The sequence below is a fragment of the Emys orbicularis genome, chromosome 6 (assembly GCF_028017835.1).
Source record: "Emys orbicularis isolate rEmyOrb1 chromosome 6, rEmyOrb1.hap1, whole genome shotgun sequence".
Classification (NCBI taxonomy): Eukaryota; Metazoa; Chordata; order Testudines; family Emydidae; genus Emys; species Emys orbicularis.
In genome coordinates this window covers 93,907,927-93,934,150 of record NC_088688.1, presented here as the reverse complement: position 1 = coordinate 93,934,150, position 26,224 = coordinate 93,907,927, and the positions used below count along the sequence as shown (strand labels likewise).

General features: G+C 45.0%; 1 protein-coding gene across 1 annotated transcript in view; it reads left to right on the top strand.

Moving 5' to 3' along the window:
* Positions 1-26,224, top strand: part of SMARCA2 (SWI/SNF related, matrix associated, actin dependent regulator of chromatin, subfamily a, member 2) — a 181,596-nt gene that overhangs the window by 137,234 nt on the left and 18,138 nt on the right. Inside the window, exon 30 of the mRNA XM_065406865.1 lies at positions 1,905-2,122. Within this exon, the coding sequence (XP_065262937.1) occupies positions 1,905-2,122 (218 nt within the window). The remainder of the gene's footprint in view (positions 1-1,904; positions 2,123-26,224) is intronic.

Genomic DNA, 26,224 nt, shown 5'->3' with positions numbered 1-26,224 from the left:
CTTTTTTTTCCTGATCAGCTGATGAAGAGACTAGCAGCTCGCTGCTTTGCTGGCTTGTTAATTTTATCCCCACTAACTGTGATTTCCGATAGCCGGCCTGCTGATAGTGGTAAGGTAAATATCCTTTTTCATTGCTGTCTTGAAGATTCAGTAGAACTACATCACAGGCATGTGTAGGTGTGTAACACATCAAAAGCCGGTGTTCTCCGTATTTCTGTGTGCAACTGAGTGCTTAAGGAGAGCAATAACATTAACTGTTGACAGCCTTGCATGCTGTATTTATTATTAGCATTTTCTAGCTTCCAAGATTTACAGAGAAATTTCCTTTTCGTAATCTTCGCTAGCTGCAGTGGTATATAGTGGGTGTCCTGCTTTAGCCAAATGAATATTAATGAATTTGTGTGCAGATTTTTTTTCCTTCCTTTTTCTTCCTAACTCATCAGATCAAGCCTCCTTCATAATGGTTATCTGAACGCTGTGGAAGCATGATGGAAATTGTCTTTTGATTATTAAGGCCTAGTTTCAGGCTGTCCCTCAGGATTCTGTGTTCATGTTTGTTCTATGGATTTGCACATCGGAGGATGCATAGGAAACAGATTTTGAAATCCCACTGGCGTTTTTAACATGCCAGGTTGTTTTGTGTTGTGCACCAGGTTTTGTTCACAAAACGTTTTTCAAGAGACATTGTACACAAGTGAAAGAAATTATGTCTGGGCTGTAATCACTCTCTTTATATTGATTGTTATACTCACATGATCATAAATATTAGCCATGTTTGGTGCTGTGGAAAAATGAAGGTAATTGCCTTATGATTAGAGCTCTTTCAGCTACAAGAAAGGATTGATTAGCATTTGCATGTACTCAAGGCAATATTGAGAGGCAAGAGAGACAAATATCAACATCAGTTATGTTCTGAGAGAGCATTAATCCTAAAGCCTAATTTTAAGATTTTGAATATTTTTTGTAGTCTCTTTTTATACTACCTTATTAATTTCAGTTTTCTTATAATCAGTTTGTGTTTAGGTATTTTGGAGTTGTTTCTCCCACTCCCCCTCTCCATTGGGGGTTTGTTTTCTGGGGGGCTTTGAGATTTTTTCAAAAGCAAAAAAAAGTTCAGCTTGTTTTGTCACATGGATCTGTCAGTATATGAGCAGGTTCCCTTTGTACCTGGTTTGTTTTTGTAGACACTTTATTATCTCTCTGCATAGTGCTGCTGGCTCTGGTTAAAAGCACACGTTTGCAGGTAATTGGAACTAGTGTTTATTGTTTGTGGTTGTGCTTTTGTTTTTCTTTTTCCATGCCATGATACAAGTGCTCTTTACTATAAAACATCATATTGTCACTGCTTCTGCCTCTTCACTTGTTATATTGAATGAAAATTGCACAATATTTTAGAGATGGTTTTAACTCTTAAGTGATTTGTAAATTAATTTGAAAACTCTTTTGGAAGAGAAGGCTGAATCTAGTGTGCTCCTACTTAAAAAGAAAGTATAGGAAAAGCTGTGTTACTTTCTTACATTGATACCTAATGTGGACTGTCCTGTCTGCAAACACTCACATTAAAATCTTTTTTAGGACATAACTGTTACTACAATGAAGAAATTAATGCATGTCTTGCAGTGTACTGCCACAGGCCCTCAGAGATATGGACTTGTAACTTGCAAGGTGGAACTGAGGGTTCAGTTTAATATGAGTCCATCTGTGGTGAAGGTGTTTTTATAATTACTTTAAGTTTAGTGTCTTATTGATTGCCACTCACTGATTTTTCTCTTGAACTCTTGTTTATAAATAGACTTATTGTGTTGAGTTGTCTACATCTGGCTGGTCTTTTAAAATGTGATTTTTTTTTTCTTTGCATCTTTGGTTTTTTAAAAATATAATTTTTCTGACTCCATGGTTGTCAGGCAATCGAAGACGGCAATTTGGAAGAAATGGAAGAGGAAGTCCGGCTTAAAAAACGAAAGAGACGAAGAAATGTGGATAAGGATTCTGGGAAAGAAGATGGAGAAAAGGCAAAGAAGAGAAGAGGCAGACCTCCTGCAGAAAAATTGTCACCCAACCCCCCTAAACTAACAAAACAGATGAACGCCATTATCGATACTGTGATAAACTACAAGGACAGGTGAGCTCTCAATTTTGTAGCTTGGTTCTTTGTTGTTTCCCAGTCTTTTTGGGTTGCTGACAAACCATTTCTAGGATTTTAATGGATTTTAATTTACAAGAGAGGCATATAACCTCTTTGTTTGGAAATTCCACTGCCCTGTACAAGAGAAGTATTTCTTCGTACAATGCGCTCCATTAACCAGATATAGATAATCCCAACAAAACCTCAGGGGTTTGTTTGTTTGTTTGTTTAATAATCAAATAGCACAAGCCAGATACAAAATATTTTCATTTTCTAGACTCCATTTACATCCCTGACCTTCTCCCTTCTCTTAATTTCTGTTGATCTCTTCAGCCCTAACTTCCTGACTCCTACCCGAAGCCACGGGCTCTAAAGAAGAGTCTTCCTGATGGCTCAGCCTATTCCTTTAGCCTAATGGAGCCTCTTACCTTAATGATTTAGCTATAAATCTTTCCAACACATGGCTACTGTTTTATTAGTACAAGTTCTCATGTTGGCACTTAAAACTATTCTCCAGCCTCTTTAGGGATGGAATGAGGAGCATCTGAACTGACAAAGAATATGCTATAGAAATATTATATGGCACTATAACCCACCATCAGTGAGGTTGAAGCTATGCCACCTCTCTTAACTTCCTCAAATAACTAAAGCCCCTGATATTTCACACGAAACCTCCTCCTAAGATAAGAATCACTTTTTATTTGGATTTTTAAACTAGCTTTGCCTACATACGCCAGATTTGTATTTGTTGTTGTTTTATTTTATATAGTGTTTTTACAGTGAAATTACAAAGATTTATAATAGAAACAACTTTTTAATATAAACTGCATGCTAAAATGGGAAGAAGAGGTTAACAAAGAGTAATTCGAGCAGCGATATGAATAGAAGGCACAGAAAGGCAGAAAGAGGCAAAGAGGAAGTGTTTTTGTTTTTTTCCTGTTTCCTTTGTCTGGCTTCTGCTGAGAATTGGAAAACCAGCGATCTTGCTATATTGCTTAAAGAAACTGTGTGTTAGACGGTGTCTATATGAGGAAGTTGTACCAATTTTTAACCAAAAGTTTTGCGATTTGGTTAAATCAGTGCAGCCGTCTTGTGTAGATGCTCTGATTTCGATTTGAATGCTTTGTATCAATTTATCCTAAATCTATAATTTAACTTAAACTATAGCAAATCACTGTCAAACTCATTTAAAAGGGCTAGATTCACAACTCACTGTTGCAATGCCTAGTATTTTGGCGCCCTGCTGCCTAATGGAATCGACAGCCCTGAGCTAGGCACTCAGCCACTCTGTTCAGTGCCTGGGGAGAGTTAGGCACCTAGGAATTGGATACACAAAAACCAGCATGTTGAGCAGGGAGCTACCTACACTAGCCAATAGGAAATGCTGAGGAGAGGGCTATGAGCTAAACCCCGCTCTTCAAAGGGAGGTAGGGGCCTATCTCCACTTGGGATTCACAGCCATGAATCCTCTTCTGGAGCTAAGTGTGTAAGCCCTTTCTCAGAAAAAATGAAGGAAATCCTACCACTGCACTTATAACCTTTAGCCCAGTGACTAGCATACTCACCCAGTGTGTGGGGAAAACTAGCTTCGGTCCCTGCTCTGCCTGAAATGTAGCAGGGATTTGAATTCACATTTCTTACCTCACAGGGCTATGCGATATTCTTGAGTGAATCTCTCGTGTTGAATCCCTTCCACTTTGTATTAAATAGTGGACTAGAGAATGACTCTCTAGCCTAGTTGTTCGGGCAGTCCCCTCAGTTATAGAAGACAAAAGTTCAAGTCCAATGATTCTTTAATTATTTATCTGCAGTGGAACAGCTTCAACAGGAAAGACTGAGAGAAACCCATCCCAGAATATCCCATAACCTTGTGATTTGGGCTGTCTAACCACTCTCTGGTTTCAATATGGGATCAGTTGGACACTATACCAGCAACTTTGGTACCATTTGTGGGATGCCCATTGAATCCGGTATTGACAACATTAGTGTGCTCAGGCTGTTTCCACACCATTGGCATTCTAGGCATCGTGGGACTTGCTCTGCCTCTCTGTTCCTGATTCTCCAATAATTCAGGAGCATTCAGCAGCTGTAGCTTTTCTGCTGAGTCTTTGGTGCCTCCTGGACTGGTCACAGAATTCTCTCTGTCATCAGCACTATCTTTCACACTGTCTAAACTTTGAGTGCAGAATTGAAGACAGCCGCCGCCTCCTCCTCCTACGTCTGCACACGTAATATCTTTGGTACCAACGATGATTTTGGTGCAGACCACGTCTGTGGGATCAGTACCAGCACCAGCTTTGATGCAGAGGTCTGTTCTGGTGCCAAATGGGAGTGTGATGCCCCTTCCAGTACTCAGGGTGTCACCTGGGCACCAATGCAACCTGCCTATTGACTTTTCGATGAGTCTGGACATTTGCTTGCTCCTTCTGTTGTGGCAGCTTCATTGCCACTGGACAACTTGGAAGGTTTGTCAGGCTTGGGGACATCTTCCCCCTCCATCGGTTTTGAGGGACTGCTCTTCAGTCATTGAGACATCCTGGGTATCACCACCAGTACAGAGATCAGCACTGCTCCCCCAGTAGGGATAGAGTCTCTTGGCCCAGTGCTTATGGGCCATCAGTGCCATATCCGTATTCTCACTGGCCTCCTTGGAACCACTGGAATGTTCCTTGATCTGCACGGTCCAAATCCTCAGCCCAGTCCTGAAGTGCTTGGCCTCAGCCATGGGCATTCAGGCCACGTTTGTGAGAGAGAATAAATTGGTGGACATTCTCCAGTACTCTGCTTCTGGGAGAGTAACTTTCCCTATAAATGAAGCACCTTTGGAACCTACAAAGACTTTGTGGCATACCCCAGCTTCCTTACCACTCACAGCAAAACATAATGATAAACGGTATTATGTCCCAATGTAGGGTTTTGAGAGCTTCTACTCACATCCAGCCCCAAACTCTCCCATGGTAACAGTAACAAATGAGAGATTGTCAGGGAAGCTACAAGTCCATTCCTAAGGACAAAGAGTCTAAGAGGCTGGATTTGATGGAGAGAAAAATGTATTCAGCTTCGTCATTACAAATGCTTATTGCGAATCAGCAGGTTCTGTTATCTAAATATGATTTTGTAAATTGGGAGGATATGTACAAATTTGTGGATAACTTGCTTAAATCCTTCAAGGAAGAGTTTAAGGCATTCATTGGGGAAGGCCGTCTTGTGGCTAAGATGTCATTGCAATCAGCACTGAATGTGATGGACTCATCTTCCAGAATTATGGCCTCCACTAGTACAGTAAGAGCCTCATAGTTGCAGAACTCTGACATAGCTCCTGAAGTCCAGTGGATTATAAAGGACTTACCGTTCAATGGTCAGTTTTTATTTTCTGACAGCTGATGAGATATTACACTCATTTAAGGACTGCTGGGCCACTAGAACTTCATTGGGGGTTTACACCTCAACCATGAATGACATCTCTCTTGGAGATCAGCAACAGTACCACTCCCACAGTACTTTTGGCAGTCACCCTAGCCTGCTAGGCAGCAAGACTTCCCCAGGAAGGAACATAAGTCACAGAAGAGAAGGCCTTCTAGGTCCAATTTTAAACAGTCTGCCTGTCCTTTGGCTAAGCAGCCAGTTTGATGGGCAGATCAAGAGCAGCATTCCACTTGTGAACATCCTGGCCATATCTCCACCTTTTGGGGACAGGCTGTCTCACTTCCACAGTGCTTGGAAAATGATAACCACAGACAAGTGGGTCCTAAGCACTGTGGGATCAGGTTATGCCATTCAATTTCTGTCCATCTCTCCTTTCCACCATCCTACTCTGTCCCTTCTCAGGGACCTCTCTCACAAGTCACCGCTCCTCCCGCAGGACCAGACTCTGCGGGCTTTGGGAGCTGTAGAGGATGTTCCCCTGCAGCATCGAGAAAACAGATTCTACTCACAGTATTTCTTGAGCCCCACGAATCAAAAGGAAGTGTGAGGCCTCAATCATCAAGGTCTCAACAAGCACATCAGAAATATGGTATTCCAGGTCATTACCCTAGTTGTTGTTCTTTCTGCTTTGAATCACAATGACTGGTTCAGATCAGAACTGTACTTACTGATGTCTTCACAATATGTTGAGGAGCACATCTGGGGACAGAACAAGAAGCTTCCCTTCATATCAATGTCCGGGAGCTCTGAGCCATTTAAATGCATGCAGGGCTTTTTGAGCATAGATCATGGGCACAGTGGTTCATGTATTTGCCAACCCTACCACTTCAATGTATTGTGTGAACAAGTGGGAAGGAGCCCGCTTCAACCAGCGTTGTCAGGAGGCAATAAAATTTTGGCAGTAGTGCATCAAAGAGAACAACATTCCCACAGCGGCTCACTTGGCGGGGGTGGGGGTCCTGCTGTGAATAACTTCAGCAAGAATTTCTCACAGAATTATGAGTGGTTTCTGAAGAGCAGTGGGCTGAGCTCCATTTTTGGAGAATGGGCATTCTGGTTATTGACCTGTTAGTAACGAAAGACAACAAGAAGTGCCATCAGTTTTGCTCTTGAGCAGGTCTCAGTCCAGGCTCCTTAATCAATGCCTTCTATCTGAATTGGGGATTGACACTGATGTATGCCTTCCTCCCTCCCCCCTTCCACTCTTTCCTCAGGTTATTCTCAAACTGAAGCTGGATCATGACAAACTTATTCTCATTGCACCAGCTTAACCAAGACAATGTTGGCTCTCCAGCCTTCTCAGTCTATCTGTTTGACCTCCCATATCTTCCTCTTTATCCTGATCTACTGATTCAGCACCACAGGTAGATTTGGTATCCAGTTCTGAGCAGTCTGTATCTCACGGGGTGGATGCTGCATGGGTAGATAAGGAGAAATGGTGTTCAGAAGCTGTTTGACAAGTACTACTAAATAATAGAAAGCCCTCCACTAGGACTATCTGTTTTGCCAAGAGGGAATGGTTTTCAGTTAGGTAATTCCCCTGGCTACTAACCAATCTCATAGAACTGGAAAGGACCTTGAAAGGTCATCGAGTCCAGCCCCCTGCCTTCACTAGCAGGACCAAATACCCCAGATCCCTAAGTGGTCCCCTCAAGGATTGAACTCACAACCCTGGGTTTAGCAGGCCAAATGCTCAAAACCAATGCTAGCCCACATTCAGGACATTTTGGAGTACCTGTTACATCTTCACTCCTCTGGTCTGTCTTTCAGCTCAGTGAGGGTCCACATAACAGTGATGTTAGCGTTCCATCCTCCAATCCAAGGGAAGTCACCTTTCTTCAACTCTGATAGTGAGATTTCTCAGAGGATTCATTTGTCTCTTTTCACCAGTGAAAGAGGCAGTTCTTTTGTGGGACCTCTATACTGTGCTGGCTGCCCTTGTGGGACCTCTGTTTGAGCCCTTGGCAACCTGTTCTCTGTCCTTCCTATGCCACTAAGCTGTTACAGCTGTGTCTAAATCAGATGCAAACTTTGGAAAGGCAGTTTTGCCATTCTTTAAGTAGATTCTGAACCCCACCTCTTACCAGTACAGCTTGTGAATCACCTGAGTGGAATACGTCTGTAACCACTCAAAGAATCAAACTGTTACCTGGTTGTACTGTAACTGTTGTTCTTTGAGATGTGAGTGCAAATTTATATTCCATGACCCACCATCCATCCCCTCTGCATCAGGGTCTCAACTCTTGACATTGTTCTGAAGGAGCTGAGGTGGGATGGGGCAGCACTGCCCTTAAATGACAATGGGAGGGACTACAGGCCCAGAAGGGCATGAGCACCTCCTCATGGGTACTGCTGAGCAAAGATCTCCAGCTTCAGTATGCTGGGTGTATGCACACCTGAGGGCAATACACATCAGCCCCCACATTTCAAAGAACAGCAGTTACAGTACAGATAGGTAAGTGGTTTTTTAGAATGTTTGGCAATGTGCAGTTAAGTTATCCAGTGACTCTCCCACTGTTTCATAATCATTCATCACTGTCATCCTACCTGGCTAACACTGTATGCCTAGCTTTAATATTGTCCCCTTAAGTTTTCAAAAATATATATAGAAAAGCCAGAATAAAGTACTAGGAGATTGAAGAAGTCCATTTCTTATCCAAGAGGTCCATTTTCAGTATATTATAATGCCAATATAGTAAATGAATATTTTTGGAAACATCTGGGCTGCAATGTTGTGATAAATTAAATGAACTAAATTTTGGGGGCATCGGGTATAGTTCTGCTTGGGTAACAATCTGACATAGTTTTAAGGTTATTAAGATTACAGTACAGTCTCAGCTTGTTTTCCAGTGGATAACTTTTCTCATAAAAAGACAAAAAATTACCTGTCTAGTTTGACATGCTGTATTACCTTTGGCAGTTTTAGCTCAGAAGAATTTGTCTGAACCTGCAACAGAGCTCTATGTATAAGGAGAAACATTGGGTCAGAACCATAACGGGGAGAATGAGTAGTCTCCCAAGTATTAAAGAATAATTGGCTGTTCCCATCAACTATTTTGAGCTATTTGTTGAAATGTGAAAATGGGTGGAAGTGGCCACAGGATTGTGTAGTAGCATTGTGCGCTGTTTTTATTTAGTTCTGTGGCAGCAGCTTTTAAGATAAGCTGTGGTGTTCTGGACTTATTTAACCAACTTGTCAGAAAAGTGTGTTCCTCTTTCTGATTTTGTCTTCATACTCTCTCTCTCTCTCTCTCTTCCCCTCCCCCAAGGTGGACATTTACGGTCTGTTTTGCTTTCTAAAGGAAAGCATTGGTTTCTATGGGGGATGGGCCAATTGGGTAGCTGGTTTTAATATTAACTTCATTAGATTTTCCTGGGCTTGAGTATTCCTTGCCTTTGGGAGAAAACACTTAAGACAGGGAGAGGTGGAGAAGAACTAATGCTGGAGCATCATCTAACAGGAAACCACACTGTGCACATACAGTTTTCATAATCCACATACTGCATGCATAATCTGTTGTACAAGGTGAAGGAAGCCCTACATGAATGGTTGACCAGCTCCTTACTCTCTCCCCTCTCCTCATGGCCTCAGTGTGAACAATGAAGGGTTACTGTCTTCCAAATAGTGAGACATCAAAATAAATGTTGCCTGTTGGCCTGTTCCTACTCCTCCCACTAATCCATACTTTCTTTTGTCCAGGGCTCAATTTGTGCCAGGGCTGAGCCCTGGCACTTCTAAGCTTGACAGTTCATAGCCCTGGCACCCCTGGGCTTGCAGCATCAGTTATGAATGTAAAAAAATTGCTTAAGCCCTGGCACCTCTTTCATTACAAATTAAGCACTGCTTTTGTCAGTCTTGTGTCTGATGGGTTGGGTTCCCCCAGCCTCTGTCAGACACCCCAGAGCTAGGATACAGGAATCATGTTTGCTGTCCCCCACTGCCTGGTGCTTTTTACTGCGCCTCCACCTTGCAGGGGGTTTAGGGTAAGTGAGTAGTGCCATCCCCATTCTAGGTAGGGGGGAAGAGAAGCGTGGAATGAAAAACCTTATTTCACAGACCCTGGCTTCCATTTCTGAATGTTCAGTTCTTCTCCATCAGCACACAAATCTTAACATTTGCATGCACAAATCCATTTGGGCAAATAGTGTTTACACACCCAAACTCCATCTGCAGGGGTCAAAATAAATTTGTCTCTTTACCTCACCTTCTGGCCCTGGCTTTTTGGTTGCTTTTAGGACGTTAATATACTGTATTATAAACTGATAACTGCTAATAAGAGTGTCATTCATTTAAAATGTGAAAAACAAAATCAGTTTACTTATGCCTCTGAATAAATTTGACAAGTGATAAATCCTCAACACTGGGAGTTGAAAAGTTCCATCCCAAAAAGAAAGCAAGAGGTTCACTTGGTGTAGAGCTTTCCAGGAGTGGTTTTGAAATGGACATTCTAACTACATTTTTTTCATATGGCTCTTATAAAGAGAGAGAAAAGAATTGTCAGTTTTAAATCTGTAGTGCTGTTTCCTTCAGTGCAAAAATTTTGGTTTGCACCGACTCAGACCGTTCTCTGATCCTTCTCCCTCTCTTCTTGTCATTCACAATCCCTGTGGGCCAGCACTCATCTTCAGCTCCTAACTCCAAGCCAGCTAATCGACTGCTCCACCTGCCACTCAGTTTCCCCCTTCTCTGATTCCCAGTGCCTGTGATTCAGGATTGCAGCTTAGATAGGTGGAGAGTTTGGAAGTACCTCCATTTACCAGGACCGCAAAGCTGTTTTTATGGTGTATGAGCCCTTTCTTATTCCATGGTTCAGAGAGCTCCTCAGCTGTAGTCATCAGGATGAGGCCACAGGCTGAACTTGGACAAATTTCAGTATTTAAGTAATAACTACTTCAATAGTCCTTCCATTGTACACGTGGCTGGCACTACCCTAGAACTCAAATTCAGGATTTTTATTATTCTCTTTCAGCTATTCATCTTTACTGGTAGTTCATACCTTTTTTTTAAAACAATATTTTCAAGTGGTTGAAAAATGTTTTAGGTTATTAAGGCAGAATGAAGGTGATGGTGATGTTTGGCTTTTCAATATTATTAATGTCATTGAACAAGCCAAGACTAGGTGTTCCTGTAATGCATGTACACGGGGGTGGGGCAGTGAAGGGGGGGAGGGTCAGTTTTCTGCCTTATCCACACATACATCTTTCCTTAGTGTATTTAGTGACAGTCAAGCATATGCACTGAGAGAATAAACCTGTGACTTCCTGAGAATACTTTCCATTTCAGCTATTGCTCTCTACATTAATTGGCTTCTGAGATTCCTTCCCTGATTCCCAACCTCTGCATATGTACCTACCAGATTTGGAGAAAGGCAATATTAACCTGTGGCTGGCATTGTGAATAGAAGTTAGTATGTTTACTTCAAATGATATCATTATTCTCTTCCAGGCTTCACAGTGCAATAATTCCTTGAAGGAGTGGGTGATATTTTATAAAAGTGATTTATTTTTTAAATAATACATGGACTAATAACTGGCCAGCTAATTCCAATTTCTAGCCTAGAACTCTTTTTATGGCTGAGTTCTATAAACCTGTTTTGTGAGAGGATTATAGAATGGAAATACTAACACAAATTATACCATTCACGCACCTGTAATTTCTTATGTCACTTCCCTTACTTCACCTATTGTAAATACTTAATGGTGCCCTTTGGCCTGCTATGCTTCAAACCAAATGCCCTCTTCATAATTTTCTACTTTCAGACGTCCATTCTTGCAAGGAATGCATTCTCCAACCTTTCTATTTGTGGGAAGAGGTTTAGCTGTTAGCAGAGCTTAATTGGAAATAAATACAATTCTTTAAGCTGGATAATAGCCTGTTGCAGTGTATAATGCCTGTACCACAGTAATAAAGAGACACTATCAAATGCTATTTAAATATCAGTTGTTTTTTTAAGCTGCTCTCCATCGTTTGCAGTATCATCAACTTCTCTTTTCATCACTTGGTACACACTGTTCCTTTTCTTTGGGGCGTTTATTTTAGGATTTGGTTATAGTTGGGTTTTCTGGGGTTTTTTGTTTGTTTTTTGCTCTGCCATAGTCCTTTTTTTGTTAAATGAAATTGAAGGCAGCATGCCTTTTTTCCCCCTACTTTGTTTCGGAACCAACACCTATGATGTTTGCCTGCTTGTTCAAATGTCCTAAAAGCTAGACAGTCAAAAGGGCAGGTTAAGTGAGGGTTGGAAGGAATGGAAAACCTACAGGTGAGGAGCAATTGTGTGATTCGCAGCCTCCTTACTCAAGTGGATGTCTAAGATGATTTGGTAAGGACTAGGAGAAATTAAATCTGTGATAAATTCCCCTTTCTCTTATTATACACCTTCTTAAGGTCAGTATCTAGAATGTCTCAAAGCAAAACTTACCCTAGACTTAACACAGCAGGCCCTGAGAGGCACTTTGGAGGGTGGTAGAACAACTCACTTGAGTGCAGCATATAGAGCCTTCTTCACAAAGGTATCTTGAGAGATTTGCACAGTAAACAGGGAGACTGAGCTTGTTACCATGCAAATGTCCAGTGGGGACGTTCATCTCCTTTCTGCCCATGATATAACTGTTGCTCTGGTAATATGGGCCGGGGCCCTGTACCCACCTAGCAATATAGGTGTATCCCTCCTTTTGGGTTCCTGTTGAGGCATAAGAAATTATCAGGACCTATAGGATTTTTTGAGATAGATGTACAAAACCCTTCTCACATCTAGACTATAGAGTAACAATTCGTTATTGCCAAGAGAAGGAGTATAGGGACAGAAGCATCCCACCATCTCCTGTTTCAAGGCCCCGGTGACGACATTTTGATTTTTGGTTTTGTTTTTTATTTTAGCTGTTGCTACATAACCCATCAAAGGACCACAAAACACACAAAGTGTTTAGTGGAAGTCTTAGGCAAATGTTGGCATGAATTCTTTGTTTTAGGAAAAACCTGGAAAAATGTCAACACAGTAAATCCTGTTTTGTACTTTAGCTTCTGTTAAAGGTGTCTATAAATTATTTAACATTATCCAAGCCTAGTCAGGGCATTTAAGCAGGAACTAACCAGAGCAGGCAGCAACCTAACTACCCAAGATAATCCAAGAGTCTTTTCTTTGGTTAATGGGTTTGGGGTGAAAAAGCTGGAATCCAGCCTCAGATGAATTACAAAACAACTAGGTATCAGTTGCTTTAGCTTACTTGCTTTTCCCTTTCTCTGCCTCTTTAACCACCCCATTCTCCCTCAAATGAGCTGCTGTTTTCATCTTCAGTTTTGATTTAACTACATAGACAATAGGGAGCAGTGCTAAGGAAGAGAAGTGACACCAGAGAATACACGGGTTATCATAATTTCCATGTCCCATTACATGCACCCTCACTAAGTTAACTGTGCAACCAATACCCAATAAATCACAGTTGTGTTATAGGGGCTGTATAAATATACAGATTTTAGACTCTTGGATGAGAGTGCTGTCAAGTTTTGCCTAATGCCTTCACAGGGACTGAGTTGCAACTAGCACAACCTCTATAAAGCTATCTGGTGAGCATGCGTGTCCATTGAGTTATCTCTAATGTGTTCTGGGTTTTCTGACCATTACCAACTTATCTGAAACCCTGTTTTTTCAAAGGGAACTGCATGTCTCCCAAATCCTCTATGTAAGTAAGGCTGTACTGTAACAGACTGCAGTATTTGTCATCTAAAATAGTTTCCCATTTGGAGTAATCTGAACTTTAAAATTGTTAGAAAAATATTGGCAGATACTCAACAATACAGTTATGGATCATGTAAGCAACCTGCATTTTCAGGTATGTGTTCTCAATGTTTGTGCTACTCAGACCCACTAAGCCCCATGTTCTTCACTGTGGATACAGGATTTAATATCTCTAATTATTATTCCTTTTGGATATAAATGGCTTCCAGTTGCCATGAACTGTGTCATCCCAGAAGTGAATCAATGGCAACTGCCTTCACTGTACGTTCTGCCAAACCAAAATAAGAGGAGCAGGATTGAGAATTTGAACATCTTAATTACAGCGATGAGTGATGTGAGTAGTGCACAAATACTCCCCTCTGGCTTTATGCATAATAAAATTCTAATAATGTTATTGGTCCCCTGACAGAGTATTAAAAAACAGATCTCTTATCCAGTGGAGCTTGCTAAAGATGTAATAGGAGGCTAGCAGTGCTCTAGGTTATTTTGAAGCCTTTGAATACAACCCCCCTAATATATTGTATAGTTGAATTTTGAATATATGAAGCCAACATTTCCCTAGAAATGTTGTCTGTGTCCAGTTGGCATAAAAAGAAATGAAGTGTGAGGTAGCTTTTGTTTTTTTTGTGGTGTTCTTGCTTTAAGAATTGGTACATCTCTTCTCTCCCATCACAGCCACACACACCGAATATTATTATTTCTTAAAATTGGCATTGTTACAGAAATGTCATATTTGAGTTGTCCCGTGCTTGTGTGTGCACATGTGTGAGAGTCAAATTTCAGCTTGTATAACTGCACTGAAGTCAGTGGAGTTAAGTTTGAGCAAATTTGTTTCTGCTGTTTTTTGAAGTACTGTGAAGTAAGAAAGGTACGTTCCCAACCCCCATCTCCCTTTTTTAACACTACTATGGCAAATTACAGTTCAAGTTGGAAACTCTGCATGGACATAGTTGTCATTAAAGACTAGTGCCTTTATTTGATTGGGAACAGATTGAAGGGAACAACTAAAAATAGTTATAGGTTATTGAGAAATCACTTCTGAACACGCTTTATGGGAATCTATGATAAATATCAGTTAATAAATTCCTACTCCTTTTATGACATCATCTTGGTCCACTGTGCCTAGCCTGAGCAGTGGCTAGGCAGACTCGGAGCACTGCTCTCAAGCTACTGCTGGGGCAGTTTGCATGAAGGAGATTCTCAGTGAAATGCGCACAATGAAATCCACTAAAAATCTTGGGACAGGTAATAAAATAAAATGTCCGTCCTGCAACTGTGGGGTCTGCTGGCAATTTTCACTGCATTGTACCATATTCTGCAAATTCTAAACTTCCATTTAGAGAAATTTTTTCCCCTCTCCTTTGCAAACCTATCGAGTGTAAAACCAACCCCATGCCAAGCTTCCACTGTTCTTGACTTCAAGCAGAGGCCTGAGGTGTGAAGAGGGTGGCTCCTTTGGCCCTCCATCAAGGCTCCTCGGGCTCCCATGCCCCGTGCATGTGTCTGAAGGGTGAAGAGAGGTTCTTTTGGCACCTCCACTATGATCCCTCTACTCTTTGGCCCTGTTCATGGAAAGACCCTATAGCACCCTTCCCGGCTCCTCAATCCCATGCTGGGGCTCAGTGAAAAAGACTCCTTCCCACACCCAAACTTGGACACCACTGCCGCGCTACTGCTTTGTTACTTGTAAATATCCTCTTTCAGGGCTTGGGGAACAGTGTATGTGAGAGGGACCCTAACATGCTAGTGCATGAGTCAGGATGTGCAACTGACCATCTACAGTGAAACTTGCACAAGTGCTGTCAAGTTCACAAACTGAAAAATACGGTGAATAAAACTAGTTTATTTCAGTTGTAATAACGTTAGAGGTTACTTGTGATAATAGTAGGTATATAATTTTCAGATAGAAACGTGTTGTCACACTGGCTAGTGTCCAGTTCTTCTTCGAGTGATTGCTCATGTGTATTCCACAATAGGTGTGTGTGCTCGGCATGTGCACCAGTGCCGGAAGTTTTTTCCCTAGCAGTACCTGTAGGCGAGCGCCCTAGCGACCCCTGGAGTGGCGCCTCCATGGCGCAATATAAGGGGCGCTGCGTGCTCCCCCCACCCTCAGTTCCTTCTTGCCACCAGTGAAGGTGCTTCGGAACTGCTCTGCTCCAGCTTTGCTGTAGCTCGTCCCTGAAACTGCTTGTTCGTTCAGTGTATGGTACGTTTAGTTAGTTTAGTTAAGCTAGAGCGCCCGGGCCAGGGCATGCCCCGTGCCCCGGGTTTTAAGTCATGCGACACTTGTAGGCGATCTATGCCAGTGAGTGATCCGCACGCGGACTGTTTATGCTGTTTGGGGAAAACCCATCTCAACGATCGCTGCAAGATTTGCAAGTCGTTTAAACCTCGGACCAAGAGAGAAAGGGACATCAGGCTCTGGCCTATTCTGATGGAGTCAGTGCTGACCCCAGCTCTGGCGCGCCGCTCTGAGTCGGCACCAGGCACCGCGGTGTTGGTGCACAGCGACCCTTCGGCACCATCGACTAGTCAGCACCGCTCCCTGTCCACGGGGCATGCCAAGAAGGCTAGGAAAAGGCCTTCTTCGCCGCGGCACCAGAGTAAACCTGGGACAGAGGCTAGACCCATGTTGGGCAGTCCTCGATCCCCACCGGCCTCTAGGCCTCCGACTCAAGTCGGGTGGAGTAGCCTGGCCCATTCGGAGAAGGCCTCCCCGGATGCCCTCCACACCAGAGGCCCTGCAGGCGGCCCGGGACGTTATGTCCATGCCAGTACCAGGAGCACCGCCGATGTCGGCCCCGCGCTCCAGAGGCAAGCCGCCGCCGCTGGGATCTCTGCAGTCGCACCCGTCTCGGTCGAGGGAACGTTCCCGACACCGTTCGCCACCCAGCATCCATTCAGGGCAAAGTCCACATGGATCACCCTCGACGCCCGCCAGGCTGTCTGGTTGGGTTCTGTCTGACCGAGACTCGGCACCGCTCCACCTCAATGAGCGAACACTGACAGGACTGAGGCAGACGACGCCAAAGGTCCTCGTCTCGGAGGGGCTATTGCATCCGGTCACGGCCCAAACGTCGACGTAGTTCCCATTTGTCATCCCACTCCAGGACCCCGCCATGACACCACCTCTGCAGCCCCGGACATCGATCGCTGGCGTCTCGCCTTTGCAGGTCCGCCCGCCGGAGCCAATCATGGAGCAGCTGTTACTGACGGTACCAGTCCTCCACGTCGGGATCGCGGTCCCGTGGTCGGCATCGCTCCCGGCGCCACCGCTCCTCCCGGTCCAGGGACAGCGGCAGGTCGTATGTGAGTCCGGCCTCCCTTCATAGTCGTCCATCTATGGGCCCGGCCAGCCAGGCCGAACAGCTGGCTCCGCCAGTGCCACAGCAGGTGCTGTGGCACCGGGCCCCATTGCCAGCCCAATGGTACCAGTGGGCACCGTGGCTCCCGACGTAGCCCCCGGTGGGGGCTCGCTCGGTGCCTGGAGCCTCAGAAGGACCATCGGCCTCCCTCTCCAGACCTCCGAGGAAGGAGTCGGTGGGACGTACATCCTCGTCACCGTTCCCAGAGACCGACCAGGTGGTGGACCCTCCAGTGCTGTTGGACACACACAGTACCGTGCCGGCCTCTTCACCCTCCCTAGGTGAGGCGATTACAGCCCCTCCTCCCTCCATCCTGCAGAAGGACTTTAAGGCCCACCAAGAGCTCTTTAAAAGGGTGGCATCAAGCCTCCATCTCCAAGCAGAGGAGATGGAGGAGCCCTCAGACTCTCTGTTTAATGTACTGTCCTCCTCAGCACCAGGCAGGGTGGCCTTGCCTCTCCACGAAGGGGTGGCGAAAATTTCAAATGCCCTGTGGGAAACCTCGGCCTCATTGGCCCCCGTCTCTAAGAGAGCGGAACGCAAGTATTTTGTACCTGCCAAGGGGCATGAATACTTATACACCCACCCTGCTCCTAACTCCCTGGTGGTCGAGTTGGTCAACCACAGGGAATGGCAGGCCCAACCAGCCCCTACCCCGAAAAATAAAGATTCAAGGAGGCTGGACTCATTTGGGGAAAAAAATTATTAGTCCTCGAGCTTCCAGTTATGGGTGGTGAATCACCAGGCTCTCCTGGGCTGATACGAGTTCAGTTTGTGGGGCTCCCTGCTCAAGTTTGAGGACTCCCTCAGGAGCGCGACAGGAAGGAGTTCAAAGCGCTGGTGGAGGAGGGCACAGCAGCTTCCAGGGCAACCCTGCAGGCAGCTTTGGAGGCAGCAGACACAGCCGCGTGGTCCATGGCCTCCATGGTGTCCATGAGAAGGGAGTCATGGCTCCTGCTCTCTGGGCTGTCTAGCGAGGCGCAGACCTCCCTGAAGGACCTTCTGTTAGACGTCAAAGCTCTGTTTGCGGAACAAACGGATACAAAGCTGCATGGCCTGAAAGACTCCCGCACAACTCTCCGGACTCTGGGTCTCTTATGTTCTGGCTCCGACTAAACCTAAGTTCAAGCCGCAGCAGACTCCTGCTCAGGCCACCCAGTCAAAATATGAGACCGCTTATAAGAAGTTGTGGGACTATAAGAGGCGCCCACAGAGGCAGTCTCGGCCTGCCCCCCAGCCTGGGTCCTCCAAGGGCAAGCAAGCGGGGAAAGGCGGTTTTGATGGGATGCCCAGGGCCCCCTGCCAGTTCTCATCAGGGATCCACCCTCAATAAAGCTTCCCATCTCCAATCGGTTGTGTGCTTTCCTCCCGGAGTGGTCGCGGCTGAACTCAGACCGATGGGTCCTCAACACCATCTCCCAGGGCTATACCCTCCAGTTTACTTCCTCCCCGGCCAACCATCCCCCGCCCCCGTCCCTCCTGGGAGACCTCTTGCACGAGGCTCTGCTCGAGCAGGAGGTGGGGCGGCTCCTGGGCCTAGAAGCGGTGGAAGCGGTACCGGGGGAGTTCAAAGGTAAGGGGTACTACTCCCACTATTTCCTTATCCCGAAGGCCAAAGGGGGGCTCAGGCCCATCTTGGACCTGCGAGGCCTGAACCAGTACATGGTGAAGCTCAAGTTCCACATGGTCTCCCTGGCCTCCTCCATCCCCTCCCTGGATCCCGGGGACTGGTACGCCGCCCTCAATCTGCAGGACGCATACTTCCACATTCATATATTCGAGGGGCACAGACGCTTCCTTTGTTTCACGGTGGGGCAGGAACACTACCCCCAGGGTATTCACGAAATGTATGTTGGTGGTGGCGGCCTACATCAGGCGTCGGGGGGGGGGGGGGGTGTCCAGATCTTCCCCTATCTGGACGACTTGTCGGTTGAGGGTAGCTCCCGGTCGCAGGTGCGGGATCACGTGGCGCTCCTTCTGTCCATGTGCACCACTTTGGGCATGTTGGTAAACAACACCAAGAGTTTATCAGGGCGGTCCTGGACGCCTCGTCGCCCAGAGCCTCCCTCCCATCGGACAGGCTCGAGACCCTGAAGGGGCTCATCAACACGGTCATAAGGCTTCCAGTGACAACAGCCAGCTCTTGGGTCACATATCGGTGTGCATGTATGTGGTCGGTCACACCAGACTCAGGATGAGGCCCCTCCAGTTCTGGTTGGCCTCGGAGTTCTCCCAGGCCAGGGACAGAATGGACAAAGTCCTCACGGTGCCCGAGCCAGTGATCACCTCCCTACCATGGTGGTCCTCCCTGAGAAACATGCTCCAAGGGGTCCCTTTCAGGGGCAGGGCCCCGTCGCTGGAACTGGTGTCCGACGCGTCAGACCTGGGATAGGGGGCCTACGTGGGGAACGTTCAGACTCAAGGTCTGTGGTCGGCTCAGGATCTGACCCTCCACATAAACATCAAGGAGCTCAGGGCGGTACGGCTGGCGTGCATGGCTTTCCACTCGCACCTGGAGGGCCGGGAGGTCAGGGTCCTCACGGACAACACGGCCTCAATGTTCTACATCAACAGGCAAGGTGGGGCCCGATCCTCTGCCCTCTACAGCGAAGCCCTCAGGCTGTGGGACTTTTGTATAGCCCACGACATCTGCTACAGGCCTTCCATCTGCCGGGCGCCCAGATTGCTTGAGCAGGGACTTCTCCTCTCAGCACAAGTGGTCTCTCCACCCAGAGGTGGTGCACAGACTTTTCCAAGTGTGGGGAACTCTCCAAGTGGACCTGTTCATGACTCGGCAGAACTGTCGCTGTCCCCAGTTCTGCTCCAGCGGGGGGTTGGGACGGGGCGCTATCTCCGATGCCTTCTTCCTGTCCTGGTCAAGCCAGTTTCTCTATGCCTTTCTCCCGTTCCCGCTGATCAGCAAGGTCCTGGAAAAGAGAAAGACGGACAAGGCCCGGGTCCTTCTGATTGCCCCGGCATGGCCCAGGCAGCATTGGTACGGGACCCTCACGGGTTTGGCGGTCGCCCCGCTGTGGCCATTGCCATCCCACCCAGACCTGCTTTCCAAGGACTAGGGCCCCCTTCTCCACCGCAACCTAGCGGCACTCCACCTCATGGTATGGCTACTCAATGGTTAGGTAGGGAGGAAAGGACGTGCGTGGAAGGAGTTCAGTGTGTCCTCCTAGAAAGCAGGCAGCCCTCCACGCGCTGAGCCTACTTGACAAAGTGGTCTCGGTTTTCCAGATGGGCAGACAAGCGGGGTGTTTCCCCGGTGGCTGCCCAGATCCAGCTTATTCTGGACTACCTCCTTCATCTTAGAGCCCGGGGCCTGGCACCCTAATCAATCAAGGTGCACCTGGCGGCCATATCAGTCTTCCATCTGCCGGTGTAGGGCCATACGGTATTCTCCCATGCTATGACTGGCCGATTCCTTAAGGGGTTGGATCGTCTCTTTCCATATGTTAGGTCCCCAGTCCCTCAGTGGGACCTAAACCCGGTGTTGGCCTGTCTCACAGGGCCCCCGTTTGAGCCGCTAGCCACGTGCTTCTGGTCACACCTCTTGTGGAAGGTGGCATTCCTGGTTGTGATCATATCGGCTAGGAGGGTCTCAGAACTCAGGGCCCTAACCTCCAAGCCCCCGTACACGGTCTTTCATAAAGATAAGGTCCAGCTCCGTCCACACCCTTCGTTCCTCCCGAAGGTGGTCTCCACCTATCACATGGATCAGGACATTTTTCTGCCGGTCCTCTGCCCCAAGCCCCATGCGTCCAGTGAGGAGCGCCACCTCCACACGCTGGATGTGCGACGTGCTCGGGCTTTTTACCTGGAGCAGACTAAGCCGTTCAGAAAGTCCTCGCAACTGTTCATCGCCTCGGCCGAGCACATGAAAGGTTGGCCCATCTCCACTCAGCGGCTCTCCAACTGGATCACCTCGTGCATTGACCTGTTATGACCTGGCGGGAATCCCTCCGCCACCAATTGTGAGGGTGCACTCAACTAGGGCACAGGCCTCGTCGGCTGCCTTTTTGGCCCATATCCCCATTCAGGACGTTTGTAGGGCTGCCATGTGGTCTTCAGTTCACACGTTCACCTAGTATTATGCGATTGTCTCTCAGACCAGGGAGGACGCCGGGTTCGTCAGGGCCGTTCTCCGTCCCGAGGGTTCGTGAACTCCTTCCTACCTTCAACAGATATAGCTTGGAATCACCTATTGTGGAATACACATGAGCAATCACTCGAAGAAGAAAAGACAGTTACCTTTTCCGTAATTGGTGTTCTTCAAGATATGTTGCTCATGTCTATTCTACATCCCACCCTCCTTCCCCTCTGTCAGAGTTGTCTGGCAAGAAGGAACTGAGGGTCGGGGGAGCGCGCAGCGCCCCTTATACCGTGCCATGGAGGCGCCACTCCAGGGGGGTCGCTAGGGCGCTCCCCTACGGGTCCTGCTAGGGGAAAAACTTCCGGCACCAGTGCACGTGGCGAGCACGCACACCTATTGTGGAATAGACATGAGCAACACATCTCGAAGAACACCAGTCACAGAAAAGGTAACTGTTCTTTTTGTTTTTGTTTTTTTCACTCTGTTGAATCTGGGCAGGACTCTGAACAGCAGCACAGGCATTGGTGCTGTCTGTCTGCAGATGTGGAAAGATTGCAGTGCACTGGTTTCTGCTCTTTTCACATTTGAAATGTTTTTTCTTTGCAACCATAAGGGCTAGAAGTGGTTTTTTTTGTTTTTTTTTTTAAATTGAAAGTGTTTTGTAAAGTGGATGACACTCACCAGGGGAAGCTTTCTACTTGCAATGGGCAAGTGGATTTTTCAAGCAATGGGCCATGAGGCAAACCTTTTTCACTTAAGCCTCATTCTCTTTGCCACTTGTTACTTACATACCGTTGAAAGGCTGATCCTTGAGCTAATCTATCCTTTGATGAAAGATTATATGTGTAAGATGTTCAGTTTTTAGTGTTAGAGGGAGATTTTTATTTTTATTTTTTAAAGTGTGAGGGGGAAATCTGCTTTGTTGTACCAGTTAACTCTTAGTAGGACAACTGTAATAGCTGAGATACTCCAGATTTACACTGGTATTAATGAGAAAAGAATTTTTCCATCATGTCTGTTAAAACTTTTGAAAACGAGGACCTCATGGTCCAGGACAGGTGCTATCAGGCTGGAACAAATTCCTGTTCCAGCGATGACCCTGCCTGAATGAAGACTGCCAGTTTTGCTGAATTATGTAGAAAGGTGATGTAGGTGAATGGAAAGTAGGCTATCCCTATCATTGCTATTTATAACTATTATTTTATTAATACATCTCTACGTTTTTCTTTTTACCTACTACCTAAAACAAGAGTTAAACCGTGATCTTCAGAATTGGAAAAAAATGAATGCTCCAACTCACTGCCACACTAACTGCCTTGAGTGGTTAAGAGTTGGTCACATCTGTTACTAGCTTATGTAACTTGCATGTGTGCCTGAAGTGGCGATCCATTACAGAAAGTCTGTATAAAATCTCTCAAATGTGTTGTCACCAAGAAGTAACTACAGCTTCAGAGCAATTTCTCTCCCTTTTTTCTTACATTGCCTTGCCAGTGGCAAAGGTTGCAGAGTTCTATGTATTAAACAAAAAATATGAGAATCTGAAACTCTGCCCTGGGCTGTTATTTTACATTTAATGATGAGCTTGTTATTGACTTTGACTGTCCTTGAAGAAAAACAGGCCCTTTTACAGGCCTATGTTACAGACAAATTAATTTTTGGAGGGGTTTGCTAAGGACATTAGATGTTTTGTTCTGCTTGTGTCAGATTGTATCAGGATGTTTTGTTCACTTAGTGGTGGGACAGAAACTGTGTGTTAGCAGCCGCATATTAGAGAAGGAGAAGATTCATAGAAAATAGGGATGGACTCTTACCAGAGCTTGCTACAGTACACATCCATTGTATAAAGTGGTGGGCTCCTGTGATTGATGATCAGCCTGTATGGTTCAGGCAGAAGTGAGTGCAGGGCTGTAGTTGGCAGTTTCATAGTGCTTCATTCTCTCAGCAGAGGGTTGCTAACTAGATTTACCAAGACTGATCTGAAAGTTGGAAGGTAGGGTCTCTCCACACTGCCCATGGTTCCTGCTTGTGCTGGGGACTCTTTCTATGTTTGGTATCGGAGGGGTAGCCGTGTTAGATTGAATCTGTAAAAAGCAACAGAGGGTCCTGTGGCACCTTTAAGACTAACAGAAGTATAGGGAGCATAAGCTTTCGTGGGTAAGAATTGCATCTGAAGAAGTGAGGTTCTTACCCACGAAAGCTTATGCTCCCAATACTTCTGTTGCTTTCTATGTTTGGTACCTGGTAAACATTTTAGCACTGCCACTTTTTATTTTAAAAAATTGAAAATATTTGCTAGTGCTTTTAGCACACCAGTTTTAGCAGGACTCAGCTTAGGGAGAGAAGAAACTTTTTTTATTTAAATTGAAAGACTTGATGCATGTTGCTTAAGGAGTTTCCTTGAATTACGTGTTTTTGAGTGAATTATAGCTGTTTTGTAATGTGAACAGCCTATCAGAATCAACCATGCTGGATTCTGAAGTTTTCAAATACACAACACGAACCACTTTGTCTGCTCTTCTGACCAAGATTGTGGTCCAAATATTCAAATGACAACAGTGGAAATTAATAGAAATTGTACTTCCTGATTCAGTAATAGATGAAAGCACACTGTTTATTGGCAAAGTCAAAGTCTGCAAGGAAATAATTAAAACATTTTTCACAAAAATGCATAGTCTGTCTATTTCTCTGGACTAATGCATGGAGTTTATAAAATACAGAGGCGCACTCTTACCATGAAGTATTATTTTTATAAGGACAGCTTCTCTATAAGCAGAGCTACACTTGAAAGGGAACTGTAATTAGCACATTGTGCTGCATGTTGAGGTCTTCCAGGGTACAATGCAAGCATTCAGGACTCTCATTCTGCCAACTATATACAGAATGTCATTTTTGTCCTGTTCTGTCAAAATGTGTGAAAGTCTTCAAAGAAATATGAGCAGTTTCAACTTTTTTGTTTTCCTGTCTGGTTTCCTCAACTTCAAATATCTGAAATGATGAGGAGTTTGATAGGTCAATACCTCATTATTTCTAGCTCTCATGACAATGAAGGGAGATTGCCTGTTCCTTTTGACCACGTTCTGCCAAGAGAAAAAAACTGGCACAATATATGCATACAAATAGGACCGAGTTCTTCCTTGATGTAACTCTGCAAACATAAACATACAAACACCTCTCTAATCAATTTAAAAAATGAAGGGAGGTTAGTCTCCTCCCAAGGTAAATGGAAATAAAACAACCAGTGAGCAGAATGGCTTTAAAAAAAAAAAAAAAGTCTAAGTTTATTCTCAAACTGTGGGTCGGGACCTCAAAGTGGGTCTCGATCCCATTTTAATGGGGTCACCAGAGCTGGCATTAGACTTGTTGGGACCCAGGGCTGAAGCCAAAGCCTGAGCCCCATTGCTGGGACTCAAGCCCAAGCCCCACTATCCAGGGCCAAAGTCAAAGCCCGAGGGCTTCAGCCCTGGGCAGCAGGGCTCAGGTTACAGTCCCCCACACCCTGAGGTGAATCCGTTGGGCTTCAGCTTTGCCCCCCCCCCCCCCCCCCCCGCCTGGGGTGCGTGGGCTTGGGCGGGCTCAGGCTTTGGTCCCCTCCCATGGGGTCATGTAGTAATGTTTGTTGTCAGAAGGGGATTGCAGTTCAGTGAAGTTTGAGAACCGCTTCTCTAATGATATATGATCTATATCTGCATGCGTGCCCACATGGACAAAAATGTGTGGCCTAGTGCAGTAGTAGTGAACTATCACTCCTCTTTCTGTCACAATCGATTCTGTTAATTTATGCAGGTCCCTCTTCCTCTTCAGCATGTATCCTGCTAGTTGCTAGGCAACCAGGAGTGATTTACTGCGTGCAGGCTTTTTATGTGGAAGCTGTCGTGGTTATTATTTTTAATTATAAAAGTGGGGGGATATGGATTAAAACAGGAGTCTGGCATTCGTAATTAACAATTTTCTTCCAATATACCCACAGCACAGACATTTGAGACTTCTCTAGAAAAGAAGTGTTTTGTAATATATTCTAACCCTGTCCATTTATGGTATGGATATACATGTACAAAGGGAATAGGAAATGGAATCCTTCTGTGAGAGGAGGTTCAGTTAAAAACGGTAAAACTCTGTGCTCTCATTGATCTAGGTAGACTAAGTCAGATGTTAGTCTTTTGTATCTGCTGCATATTTCAGTCCTTAATGCTTTTTCCTATTCATAACTTTAAATAATTTGTAGTAATTAGTTGTGCCAAATTGCAAAGGAATTCATTGTTTGTGTTGCATTTCTAGCTTGATAAATAGAATCTATGACCAAAGCCATAGATAAAATTCTACCCCAGCTTGTTTTTCAAAATACTGGATTTTAGTTTATTACTATTTAATTTCATAATTAGTGAATATTAGGCTGTCTATGTATATACTTGTGTAGCCATGACACACAAAAGCTATACAGGCATCAAAGGGCTTTTCTTATGTACAGTAGCAAGAGAGAGAAGCTTGAGTGGTTTACAATGTGAACAGAACACAGATTATTCAGTAGTTTTTTGCTTTATATTTAAAGGATATCACTACAAATTGTTTTTAATTGCTGTCAGAATCTGAAGTACAGTTGGGGCCAATCCACTATGAAAACAGCTTGATGTTTCACTTTGAACTCGGGACTGCATTGTCTCTGCTCAAAGACTTTTTTTCTATTGAAGTACGAAGCTTCTAAAGTTTCAAACATAGCAGTGAGACTCACTCCTTCTGAGGAGCTAATCCAGGATATCAGTTTTGAGGAGTGGTAGGAGTTGTGAATTTGGTTTGCCATACCTTTTAAATGGCAGAACAACAGGTATGCTTTGCTAGCAATAATAGCTGTTTGGGTTTTTTCAGCACTTTAAAAGGCTGTATTTCACTGTATGATGTAATTGTGTGGCTGTGGTGAACTACAGCATTTGATGCTAAAGCTACTAACTTTTTATGACTGTTTTGCAACAAGGAATCTGCCCCTCCCTCCCCATGTATTGTGTAAATAATTAAGTGAAAAGGCTAGATTTTTAAACAAGAATATAACAAGTATGTCTGTAAAATGGCACACATCTGTTAGCTTGTGAAAACGCACACTTGTTTACACAAAATAAGTAATTTTGTACATATAACTGCAGGTTTTTGTTTGCTTTTTATCTGGTGTACATGCCATTTTGCAAGCAACTTGTTGCATCCTCTGAAAATTAGCCTACTGTGTAGTATATGTATATTTTACACACACACACACACACACACACACACACACACACACACACACACACACACACACACACACACACACACACACGTAGTAAGGCTTCCTGTGCAACTTTAATTGGGCCCCTTTTGCATATGCATTATAATAGTCTTTGATTATGTAATCATATACTGGTTTTTTTTCTTCCGCACCAGATGGATAATGCTCAATTAATGAGCTAGCTATTCAGTATTTTGTTTTTACCCTCATTGTTTAATGTCT